The 13,147-nt window shown below is 36.1% G+C and overlaps 3 protein-coding genes across 3 annotated transcripts; 1 reads left to right on the top strand and 2 right to left on the bottom strand.

Moving 5' to 3' along the window:
* Positions 1-377: 377 nt before the first annotated feature.
* Positions 378-1,610, bottom strand: LOC113048302 (U6 snRNA-associated Sm-like protein LSm8). The gene is made up of 4 exons (XM_026210030.1): positions 1,446-1,610; positions 966-1,006; positions 751-878; positions 378-651 (listed from the first exon to the last, which is right to left on the bottom strand). Exons 1-4 carry the CDS (start codon positions 1,474-1,476, stop codon positions 561-563), a joined length of 291 nt encoding a protein of 96 aa, XP_026065815.1. The 5' UTR covers positions 1,477-1,610; the 3' UTR covers positions 378-560.
* A 135-nt stretch (positions 1,611-1,745) lies between these two features.
* LOC113048299 (CD82 antigen-like) lies at positions 1,746-5,917 on the top strand. Its single transcript, XM_026210026.1, has 9 exons — positions 1,746-2,428; positions 2,526-2,638; positions 2,896-2,974; positions 3,192-3,307; positions 3,401-3,475; positions 3,610-3,711; positions 3,823-3,987; positions 4,080-4,163; positions 4,847-5,917. Exons 2-9 carry the CDS (start codon positions 2,573-2,575, stop codon positions 5,093-5,095), a joined length of 936 nt encoding a protein of 311 aa, XP_026065811.1. The 5' UTR covers positions 1,746-2,428; positions 2,526-2,572; the 3' UTR covers positions 5,096-5,917.
* Positions 5,918-7,549: 1,632 nt separating this feature from the next.
* Positions 7,550-11,830, bottom strand: LOC113048300 (uncharacterized). Its single transcript, XM_026210027.1, has 8 exons — positions 11,210-11,830; positions 10,906-11,013; positions 10,728-10,784; positions 10,048-10,206; positions 9,790-9,961; positions 8,259-8,359; positions 7,868-8,016; positions 7,550-7,766 (listed from the first exon to the last, which is right to left on the bottom strand). Exons 1-8 carry the CDS (start codon positions 11,231-11,233, stop codon positions 7,724-7,726), a joined length of 813 nt encoding a protein of 270 aa, XP_026065812.1. The 5' UTR covers positions 11,234-11,830; the 3' UTR covers positions 7,550-7,723.
* Positions 11,831-13,147: the final 1,317 nt, after the last annotated feature.

Genomic DNA, 13,147 nt, shown 5'->3' with positions numbered 1-13,147 from the left:
GACAGTAATCAGTATTTTAATTAATTTATTAATTTAGAAAATGAAAAAATATAAATCTATCTCTGTGTGAATTTCTTGGCTTTATTTTAATTAAATGTTTTGGGGTGAAAATGCTTATCTGTAAAAAAAAAAAAAAAAAAAAAGGAAAAAGAAAAAAGAAAAAAAGGTCATTTTATTAATGCAATAAAAATTTGTATTCCTTTTGACTTTGTTGTGAAATATAACCTGGATATTTATCGGAGAGATTCACCCAATTATATTTTACAGTTTACATTTTAACTAAGAGTTGATCAGAAATCGGTTACTTACATCAGCCTTCATTGCCTTGTTTCTTGCCTTCATCAAAAATACAAATAAATATTTAAATCAAATACTTCCCCACTTTTTTTTTGTATTTATTTCAACACATGTAAAAAAGGATATGCATTCAGTCTATTTTCATCAAGATTAAAAAAAAGATGCCTTTTTGATGCCTTCAGACTTCCGAGGGGTGTGGGTTTTCAAATAGAAACGGGGAATTTTATCGAAACATAGATTTTTCTGTCCTGATTTGAAAGGCATCAGTGCACCACAGAATTGAGCGGTTCTGCTCTTATGTTTCCAAGATCCAGCGCAGAATCGGTTTCATCATCAATTTCACCAATTACAGCCCTGAAACACATAAACATACAAGCCTTTAAAATCCACTAGTCCGCAGTTGTTTTACACAATCTAAAGTAGTACAAATACTAGAAGTGGCATGATACATACACATTATCGCCTCTGACAATATACAGTCCCAGAACCACCTGCTCTACTCCCTGGGAAGAGCTGAACACCCGCTCGTGGCTTTCATCCAGGATGAGATTGATCGTCTGATCGAAGCCCTTAAGCGTCCCCTAAGGACAAAACAATAAAAGTCATAAGCAGACTCCTTCATTAATGCATACAAACAATGTTTACTTAAGGAAATGAGAAACACTCACCACAATCATTCTCCCATCTGAAGTGACGATGGCAACCGTCCCTTGATTGATGCTGGTCAGGGAAATATCAGGCTCATGCAGACTTACATACACAATTATATTCAATTAAATGATCAATGCATCGATTTCAGTACACTAACATATGCAATTAAATATATTAAGCATGCATAATAGCATAATTCTAAGAAATAGATATAATTAGACAAGTTACATGCATGTATTTAATATACGTAGTACATACTATAGCTTACACACAATTAAGCATGCATATCCACTGTATATGTAGTATATATAAAATCTGATGCATTTATTCATACATGCTTGCATGCATACTAAAACGCGAAAATTACTTTATCATGCTCATCTTATAACACACCTAAACACTTACTCGCGCGCCCATTGAAACACTATCATGAATACAACACAACGCACCAGCTATTGATCTACAACATCACCATCATCAAGTGCATCAAAGGATACGGTTAATGTAACTCTCAAGAGCGGTAGACATCTCTGCTGAAGCGTGTTTAAATCATATACAGTAAAAGAAAGAGATTTAAGGTTTAAATCCACCGGTTCTTGATCACAACTACAACGAAACACATTCGTTCTGCTGAGACCTGAGCCGGAAATGAGGACGGAGAGAGACTCGAGTAGTCGACGACCTATCGCGGCCAGCCGGCAGTACTAATCGAGTAGGAGCAATAGAACCTGTATTAATGTATTTGACCAGAAGATGGCGCACTATATAGGTTTCTAACAGTCTATGGATTCAAACGAGGAACATTTGAGATTAGAATCAGTTTTTGGTGAAAAGGCAAATTATTTCAAGTTCGCAGTGGGGGCTGATGGAAAGACAGATTGTGAACTTACACAAAAGTATTGTGGTGCAATGATACCGTGATGATACTTTGATTTTTAGAATATCATATTGATGGTTTTTACATGCTATTCCAAAGTACTGTAGGCTATTTTAAATATCACTCTAGCATGATATCATTATAAATGTCCAAATTATGGTATTGCCATTGTATATTTCCCAAAACTGACATGGTATGACCATGCGTTCTGCAAACGATGGCACTCCTTGGTAACGTTACCTTCATGAAGCTGGAGAAACTATAATTATCTAAACAATCCATTGCACAATCATAGTGAAAGGAAATGAGCACGATGATCATTTTTCACATTCTGAACTCTGTCCAAACCCATCATTAAAACACAAAACACCAAGCACAACACAAGTGATTGTTAAAGTTAATCATTTATGTTGTTATGAGGAAGTGAACGGCAGCCTGAGATGCTTTAGAAGGATCTCCAGGAAACCATTATGCTATATGAAACACACATACTTCAACCAGGGAAGAAAAAATGGATGTATAAAATAAAATCCTTCTGACAGTTAAGACTTTTATCATCCTGAATTTGGAAAAATAACAAGGGAAAACGATTAAGCAAAACAGGTACGGATAATTGTTTCATTTTTAATAGATTTTTGAAAGCTGTTCAAGTAATATGATCTTCTTGTAACATATATTTGTGTTGTCTGTTTCCACTCAGCATCTTTTAGAGTTCATGTGGAGCTGTAACAGTTTGTTAAAGGCAACATGAAAGCAGACGACAAGCTTCAGATCTTGAAATTCTTTCTAATGCTGGTCAATTCCTTCTTTGTGGTAAGATGATACAACAATAGGTTTGCATGTTATTGGTAAGGATTTTAGAGACATTTCTTGTTTATTACTTACAAAGACCTCCTGGACTGCGGTCAGATATATTAATCATACGGTGGACATTGACACATCTTATAATATGATTAAGCATGTGCCTGATTTCTGCCATAAGCATAGACTTCTGCACTCGTCAAATAAACCAACGTAATTCATGCATGGCTTCGTGTACAAACAAGTAACAATTTACATGATCTTGTCAGATTCTTGGCATCAGCGTTTTTGCGTGTTCTGCTTGGATTTTATTTGATAAGGACAGCTTTGTTAGCGTTCTCAGCTCTGGTAAGTTTTTTTCTCTTTGTCATAGTCTATCATTATTCAAATTAGAAGTTACATCCTATGCATGTTATTGCAATTTGCCTTGTATTACTTATAATGTTTTAGGACACCATGTTTTCTCTAGTAAAAAGTATAGCATTTTGCCGCAGCTAATTTTTTAGTGAATGTTTGTCCTATCTGACTTCGGTGTGTTAATGAGGGAAAATGTGTGGTCTCTCAGGACAGGAAGTGAAGGAGGTGGCTGGGGGGCTCTTTTTCATCGGCCTTGTTGTGGTTATTGTGTCCTTGCTGGGTTGTGCTGGTGCCTATTTTGAGAGCAGATGTTTCATCATATTTGTAAGTATGATTTATGCACAGTGCACAGTGCATTACCCTGCTTTCTGAGTTGCAATAAAAGCATGCTTTTAACATTTCTCTATTTGTTTTTAGTATATGTGCTTCTTAATAGTCATCATTCTGGGTCAGCTTTTCACCACCGTTGTGCTGTTAATACGAAGAGAGAAGGCAAGTCTTTACCTTATTTATTTATACTGTAAGGAAAACACAGCTGACTTCAACTTCATACACGAGATTCCACATTCAACCGGTTGATAAAATGATTAAACAAATTGTCTAATGCACATTTTGAATGTCACCAGATTGAGCAGTTTTTGAAGGATAATGTGGATGAGATCATTAGGCAGTACGGAGGAAATGAAACCCAAACATCTTGGAAACTTCTAGACAGTGTGCAGACTTCTGTACGTGCCTGATTTACACTTGAATGCCAGTATGATTATAATTCTTTTTTATCTGACAATCTGCTATAGGAATGTAGGTTTTGATGTAAGTGCATTATCATCTTGCTGTAGGCACAATGCTGTGGTAGGCTGAACTCAAATGAATGGAGGAATAACACAGTTATTGAGTCGCTGGGGGGGTCTGACATCTACCCTTGCTCCTGTTTTAACGGTACCTGCCCTGTAATTCTGGCTGGAACACACAGCTTTGGAAACGGATCAGACATTTATAAAACGGTAACATATGTTGCCTTTTTTCCATCATTACAACCTTTTTTACTTATCCTCCCTGTTTTAATTTGCACACTAAAGCAGTTTTTTGGTGATAGGTCTGTGAGAAGGTTTTAATGGACTGGCTGGAGATGAATATAATCGTAATATTTGGAATGGATGTTGGGCTTCTTTTGATTCAGGTAAGGAGAGACCAAAAAATTATTTAATTGTTTTTCACACAATATGTAACCAATTGAAAATATATTCTGGGTTAAATAAAAGTTAAGCATCTTGGACTTGGCTAAAAATAAATTAATTCATTAATATAAGATAAATAACAAAATAAAATAATTGTACATTTCTGTCTTGGAAATGCATGTATAATACAAGCTAAGCATCTTTGACCTTACAGCAAAAAAATAAAATAAATAAATAAATAAAGTAATTGTTGTATATCACCTTGTAAGTGTATAGTGCAACTCATTTTAGTGACAGAGCTGGTATTTAACCTGAAATAAATATAAAAGTAATAGAAACATAAATATTAATTGTTGTACATTCTCCCTTGGGAGCTCATAATGCAATTCAAGTTAAGCATCTTTTACAGCAAAAAATTAAAATAATTGTTGTGTATTTTTCTCTTGCAAGTGTACAATACAATGAATTTTAAAAACTGAGTGCAACTTGTATTTAACCTGAAATAATACTATATAAAATACATATTTTTCAAATAATACAAATGGAACGCATTTTAGTGACTGAAGCTTAATTTGTATTTAACCGGTCCTGGAATATTTTTTAAACTGAGCGATATTAAAAGCAGCATTTTAACATTAAAACAAAATCTAAATGATTTTGGATTGTTTTGTCTCGTAATGCTCAGATTCTGCAGTTTATCTTTGGCATCCAAACCTTCATATGCATCGGCCGCAAGACGAGGGAACTGCATCCCAATAATCTCCTGAACGACATCGAGGAGAACCCAGCAGCACAGCCTGAACACCAGCAGTACAGTATGCAAAATCATCAGTCTGATAGTCAAACCTGTGACCTTCAAATAGACATTGGCTACTATCATCACAGTGAATATGTTGACGGGAATTATGACGACCCTGAATTTATAACAGGATAACAATCAAATGTAAAATAGCCAGCATAATTTGCATTACCAACATGGCTACAATGGCAGTTATGATCGGGGATATATGCAATAATTAAACTACCATAAGAGCTACAATCCTCATGATTACTGAAGCCACATTTCTTCTCTCATGTAACGTGATCAGATTGGGATGGGCTAATTTGCTGTGGTCTGTGCCTGACCAAAGACATCTAAAACCTTCTCGTGAGACCATTGTTTTGTTTCACTAAGTTCAGGTTCGTGCTTGTTCCCAGGAGTGCCATCTGTCATCTTAAAGACAACCAGCATCTTTTCCTCAAACAATTCATTCCAGACCTCTAAAGTCAAAGGCTTTTTAAGACAAAATATTTCCACAGAAGTCACAGTTCAGGGTGTGATGACAGACAATTAATCTCTTTTTTTCTTTGGAAGATTTGATACGTTTCCATTTTATTTTAATGCCCCATGACATGTATTGTATTCACAGGTAGTGTATAACTGTAGTAGTGTAATTATATAAAAAATGACTGACCTTTGAAATTATAACCAATATAATATGAGACAATCACACACAATAACTATCCGCAATAAGAATAATATTAAAACACTGTTATATGGCAAAAAAAAAAATATATATATATAGTATTCAAAACACTTTAAATAAAGAATAAAAATCTGTTTTCTACTCAAACCATACAATTGAAAACAAACATGTTTTATACACAAAGGCTAGATTTACATGATTTTGATTATTACTAATCAAGAGAGAGAAAAAAAACATACAAGCTGTATTTAAAATGTGCATAAACCATTAGTCATCCTTTGCTTTTCGTGCCACGAAGATTCCTTGCTCTCAGTTGTGGTATTCGGATGATTCCAGAGGTTGTTTTGTAAATCACTGCACACTCAGACCTGCTTTATGAGTCAAGACTTGATGTTAATGACACTGGGGGCCATTTAGTGTGTGAAAGTATCTGTGACTCAAGAGTGGGCTTTGACTGAAGTTTGACAGACAACACTCTCTATAGGCCATAAAGAGCAGCATGTCTGTCCGCATGAGAGGCCCCTTTGTTACAGTCGCTCTGTGGTTGATGATAGCCAGGCTGACATTACTGACCTCGTGTGGTTATGAGTTGGCAGTCATGCTTTACGACAACATTTGACAGCGCACGCATTGATGGAGACAAAGAGAAAGTTACATGGAGAGGAGCTTGAGATTTCCACTGCCAGTACCTGATTCTGCTCTGGACAGAGTGATGCACAATGAGTCAACGTGGGACTTTCAGGACTGTCTGACCTCGCGTTATCCAAGTTATTCCAAAATAGCATAAAAGGGTCTTATTTAATATATCATAAAACCACAATGTCTCCAACCCATTGTGTACAATATATCTATTATTTTATCAATTGAAACCAAATAAACTTGAAACTTGAAAAATGTGTTTGTGCTTTACTTCTTCAAAATAACCTAAAGATAACTTGGTTTGGTGTTCTGTTATACAATGCATTGAAAATCATACATTAAGTGCATCTTAAGTGTTCAAACATTTTTTGGGGCTTTTGTGGTACGGAAAGAAGCCGCATGAACGTTGACTAATCTAATCTAATCTAATCGGAAAATTAAAAAATCGATTCTAATCTACTCAATTGGTCTTAATCTCATGACAATGTCATTTCGTTAAAGTGAACAAGAAAACAGACACCGGAATAGAATGAGAGAGATATGCTATAGCAAGTGAGATTGAATTATGAGATATGAGTCATGTTGATGTTCTTTACCATGTGAGCTCTTTTCTCATGCTCTCTGGCTTTCCCCATGTTGTCACGAAAACAATCAGCTCTTGTTGCGCTGCTGGAGTGTGCAAGCATGTGTTACAAGGCCAAACTAGTTAAAAAAACGCAGTCGGACCGATGACCAGGATTCCAGACCCTCTTGAGATGTTCGGTTCTTCCAGCCAGAGTGTGTTTGTGTGAGAGACACAGAGTTTGAACGTGTTAAAACTGAAGTGGATGAAACGAGGGCCATCAGATCCTTCCCTCTTCAGAAGAACCGGATCTTGTGAGGACCTCATCTGGTTCAATACTGGTTAATAAACGAGTAGTAAACGCCAAAAATCTTGGCACTGTTGTGCACACTCTAAATCAAATGTGTTTCTAGACAAGCCCGTGCTCTGTTCCAAAGATGTTTTCTGGTGCAAAATAAACCACCATCTTCATGCAATGGGGCGCGGGCACAAAAAAGCCATTTATTCTCCTCGCAGAGGCCTGGAGGACCAACGGCATTCCTCAAAGCCAACAAGCTGCCGCCGGCATCGCAGCAGACAAGCCAATGCGCTCATCAAAGAGCCACACTTCCTGCCGGATGAAATTCTCTCATAGTTTTTAGGCTGGCATCCCGGAACAACAGACTCTCATTGATTGGTTAAGCCTGACACACGTTGCAATTCGTCTCTTCAGCCTAATGTGTTTTTTGTTTTTTTTTGTGGTGAGCAGGTACAGCTTGATGAGTAAGTGTAGAAACATCTCATGCATCCCTCCTGGAACAGCCACAATATTCCCTTCATTGTCCGCTTCATAAACCCGGCGATTTCCACCACAAAATACTGCCATTTCCAAAGAGTTTCCTCATGCATTTTTAATTTACACCTCTGTGTCTGCACACCCTAAAGAATCCACCCACGCCCTGTAAGGATACCACATGTTGATGGAAAAAAAGGCTTTGTTAGGTCTTGTTTACTAACTGGTAAACAGACAAAGACTTTGTTACAAGTAACGGACAGCTACCTGTCCTGCTGGCTGCTAGAGCTGGAATCGGGGTCCCCTTGTGCAGCTCCGCTGTGGGGCCCAGTTCTGCTTTCTTCAGCTCCGTCATGGGGCTCATTGAAGCTGACTTCATGCATTCTTTGCATACAACAGTTGCTGCTTCTGAATACCTGCGGATAGGTATAGATTAAGATAACTTTGATGGATGACCAGGACTTTCCATCTAAGTTGACCTCACTGCATTTAGACCTGCAAAATATGGGTGTTTTCAAACCAGAGTTATGTCAATGCAAAAATGCCAAAAATTTAAACGAATGTCGAACGCCTTCAGGGCTTCCTCACTATTGTGACACAAGCTACTGCTGCTGGTAAACATGGCTATATTGTGTAAAATAAAAGGGTACTAACTTACCATCCTGACAGAGAGGACCAGAAGTGCCATGCTTGGGATGATGAACAGCACCAAGAGCCCGTGAATCGCTCCGTTCATACTGCTCTGCTGTCTGCTTTGACCTGTCAGAACATAAAAGCACCTTCCCTTCTTAGTTCTTACGTATACAGTGCATTATATAGCATGAAGTATGTGGACACCTGAACGCCACACCCATATGCATTAATTTGAAAAGCTTTGGCATTTAGGTGTTTAATCTCCCTTTTAAACGGCTTCCATTTTTCTAGAAAGGCATTCCAATAGATGTTGGGACATGGCTGTGGGGATTTGCTTTTATTCAGAGAGAAGAGCATCAGAGAGAGTGTTAGTCTCTGCAATGTCATAAAGAGAAAAAAAAATTGTCATTGATACAGGCAAAAAAAAAAAAAAAAAAAAAAAAAAATGATGGTGAAAAGTTAAGTTATATTGATAATAATAACTATTTTAATTGTGATTTTACTGTTGGCCATGAGAATATTATATGCAAAAAATAAAAACAAATATTAATGATATTAATGGACTTACAACATTTTTCTAGAAAAATCTAGATTTTATTACTAGTATATACATTCATACATACATCAGGCATTCTAAAACTTTTTTTGTCAGCTGAACTCTGAAAAATATCTGAAGTACCCATCGATCACACACACACACACACACACACTACATTAAGATAATATTACAAGTTGACACGAATGCACATGAAAACCTGAACTAAGTAACATGCTAATTAGAATCCACATTGTGAATACTGTCTTTCTGTATTTAAAGCACAATGCATTAAAACACGCACCCTGTATGAATAAAGCATAAATAATTCATAAAACTGTACTGCAATACTGTAGTCTTTACAATGTTATTATTTCATGAGATCAGGTTCTCACAAAAAGGACTGTTTTTATATTCTGTTAAATGCTGAGATAACATTTATATTAAAATGTTTGGCTATTTAATTTAGCACTTTCTCAATGTAATATTGACTAAATATAAAGGATATTTAAATAGAACATATGTTTTTATATTTATGCATTTTACAGATTTACATTTAATAAAGATATACATTTTTGACTAAAACTATCAAATGAATGCAGTAAGGGCATCAGGTTAGGGCTTTGTGAAGACCTGCCAAGTTCAGCCACATTTGGTTTCACACAATTCTCTAGAATGGCATCCCATGCTTGGATAGTGCTACACTCCTGCTTTACAAGTAACATATCTACTGATTTAACTGCGTTTGGCACACATGTACTCAAATTTTGCATGCATTTGCTCAATTTTTAGCAAATTTATGTACAGCCCAGATGGAATCCGCATCATTGGAACTCTGAAAAACAAGCAATTTTCTGGAGAATTGGTTCTACGTATCTGCCATTCTATGCGTTATCATTTTTACATCGGTTCTGCAGAATTCTCATGGTCTCTTTGAAAAAAAAAGATTCCATCTAGACCTGCTCATGCATCATATACATTTAAAAAAACAAACAAATAAGAAAAAAAAAATCACATTCACCTGGTGTGAATGGAGGAGCTGTGGGGATCTGGCAAGGAGGAGGTGTGCAGTCATCAAACTTGCCAAGCGTAGATCCAGCCGCTGTAAGGACCTTTTTAACATGGCTAAAGTAACGTCTAGTCGGCCACTTTCTCCTTCTATAGTGGCACTCGAATGTTTGCATTGTCACCTCCTAGAGAAGACAGACAAACAAACCAGAGTGAACTGACAGCCACGACAACATTTCAAAGAATGCACATGTGAACACAAGGAGATTACCAGCTCCTCTTTGTCCAGAGTGAAATGAAAACCCTCCAGCATTGTTATAAAAATAGTGATGTTCGCTTTATTGGTGGACAGGTTTCCAAACTTTTTGGCCAATGTTCTTAAACTTCTTTCAACTTTATACAGGTTCAAATATAGCCAGCAAGCTCCACCCTTAGATATTAGAAAAGAAAAAAAGATTAGGTGCCACTTGTGGAACTGTCACAAACCACAACAACTCTTCAATACATTATGTTTTATCTGATAATAGCCCTAAAATGTATTTGGACACTTAAACCACACTTGCATGATATTCAAGTCGAGTGGAATTTACTTAAAAGAAACGCGCGTAAGCACATTTTAATGCAAACATTTTCGAAATATAATGTTAGGTTTGAATGATAAAAACTACAGATACATTGTTTAAACTTAAGAAAATATTATGGATTATGGAAAGATATCAAGACAGTTTCCAAATGTATGTGAACTACACCTGCTAGGAGAACTAACTTTATGCATTCACTAAAATTCCCTTTCAATTCAGCCATCATTATCTAATACAAATAAAAATCATGAATGAAGTGTGGCTCAAAGTGGGCAAATATGAGTTTGGGCTGCTATAAATGTATCCACATGAAAAAACAGAGCAAACTTAGTCAACCTTGTCATCAGATATTAACATTTATCAATCTTACCACATCCTGGGTGATGAATTCGATAGGTATTTTGTAGTCACTGGGAATGTTTTCACTCTGATGGTTTGAAAAAAACAAGAATTGGTTTGTTGTAGTCTAGGAAAAAACATCCTGACCAGCAAAACAATTGGAAATGTCATTTATTTCTATGCAAAACATCTTCTTTTGCAAATCTTACCAGTGTGTCCAACGTGGCCACATCATCTGTTATAGGGCTTCCAAAATCACCTGAGCAGGACACAAGCCCAGAAAAAAGCAACACTGATAGACAAACGCTTTCTCCAATCTACAACGAAAAAGTCTCAATGTAGTTTCAGTGAGATATACAGTAGTTTAAATAACGCGCGCAATGCCAAACAGCTATCCAGATTGAACATGATCACAGCATACATCCTAATTGTTTTACTAAACTACACCTATAAATAATGAAAAGTAATCAACGATTTTGTTACTCTGTGGCTGTGCGCGCGCGGTATACTCACCTTAACCTCCCTCATGTGGAACATGGGAATATTAAAAACAAATCAGCCGTGACACCTTACTTTCTTCGTTTGCCCAGACAACGGAATGCAGGCATGTTTCCGCCTGTACACCTGACTGGAGATAATCACAGGACGGGCTCAGGGTGTCTTTCTCCTGCGGTCCCGGTGGAGAGCATGGCGTGCTCAGCGCGCGACGCCTGAGCGCGATTTCGCCCCGCAGCGCTTCTGTGAATTGAATGGGGGCGGATGGACTTGTCCTCTGTGTTTAGGAGGTAGGGCGCTTTGACTCAGTCACTAACAACGTGTAAAATAGAGAAAACTGTTCAAGGTAACTTTGGTGACTCATCGTTTGGGAGTTTCGTATAGAAAAAAGAAAAGAAAATGTTAAACCAGCCTAAGACTGTTTGCTGGTCTTGGCTGCTTTGAGCTGGCCCCCTAGTGCTCCAAAGTCTAAAACCATCCCGACCAAATGAAATGTGAAGTACCATAAACCAGCTGAAAAATGACCAAAATCCCTGTTAAATACTACTTGAACAGCTGAAAAGTGCACCAGCCTTCTAAAACCAGTTTAAAAAAGTGCCTCAAACACCCTGAAACCAACCTGATCCACCAGAAACCAAACAACTGACCAGACTGACCAGCTGTAAAGTTCCCAAAACCCTTCTTAAAGCAAACTGACCCCCTGAGAAGTACCCCAAACCCCCGACTGACCAGAAACAGCTAAGGCTGGTTCAAATAACGATTCTTGGATTGCTCACACAATATATCTGAAACACAAACAGTGGCTTGCTGGTCTCTCAGCCTGATAACTTGGTTTTAAAGTGGTTTTGGGCACATTTGAGAAGGGATGTATCGTGAGTCCTGCTTAAGACAACTTAAACTAGTCGAGACCAGTTTAAGATGTTTTCTTTTTCTGTTTAACAAGGTAATAACAGTCTGTAATTACAAGACGATCCACAAAATAATTGCCCAAAAGTACATGTAGTTCATTATTAATGGCAAATAATTACCAGTATTTATACAAATATACACTGTAATGTGAAGCCCAAAAATTAACACATCATGATCTATCTATACACAGACACACACACACGTTATTGTTATTTTAGAAATTATTAAAATTTAGTTTAATAATATTATTTAAATTGTTCATAGAAATAAAAGGTATGTTAATAAAAATGCATTAGGATTTTTTTGTGTGAAATTACAACAAATATAATATATAAACATTCATTATTATTTATAATTGAAATATAGTTTAATAGTATTGAAATTGTTAATAAAAATAAAAAGTCTATGTTACCATTAATGCATTAGGTTCTATGAATTTACAATAAATATACAGAATATTTAATTGTTCATTATTATAAATTATAATTTAAATATATTTTAATAATACAATTTTAATTATTTATAGAAATAAAAAGTCTTTATGTAGACACCAATGCATTAGGTTTTATGAAATTAGTGTGTGTGTGTGTGTGTGTGTGTATATATATATATATATATATATATATATATATATATATATATATATATATATATTAATTGTTCATCAAATCATTTTGGTTAATGTCTCAGTTAAACTGTACCAAACATAACTTTAATTTTAACTGTATATTCTTTTTGGGTAACCATTTAGCTTTAGAATCAAACATCAAATTGATATAACCAGTTTTAAGTAAGGTGTAATTAAATCTCACCTAGGTTGTAAACTTTTACTAAAATTAAACTCTATTAACAAGTCTTGTATCAACAATCCCAAGTATGCAATCATGATGTGTGTACACTGCCACCTTGTGGTGACTAACACCTGTTTTTAAACTTTCATTTATGAAATGCATGACTGACAGGTTTTTTAATTTTTTACAGAATGAGTGTATCCCATACTTGTTAAGAGAATATAGGGTGATGTTTAAAATATTTCATTCAAAAAAA

The sequence above is a fragment of the Carassius auratus genome, chromosome 29, assembly GCF_003368295.1.
Source record: "Carassius auratus strain Wakin chromosome 29, ASM336829v1, whole genome shotgun sequence".
Taxonomy (NCBI): domain Eukaryota; kingdom Metazoa; phylum Chordata; class Actinopteri; order Cypriniformes; family Cyprinidae; genus Carassius; species Carassius auratus.
This window is presented reverse-complemented; position numbering and strand designations above follow the sequence as displayed.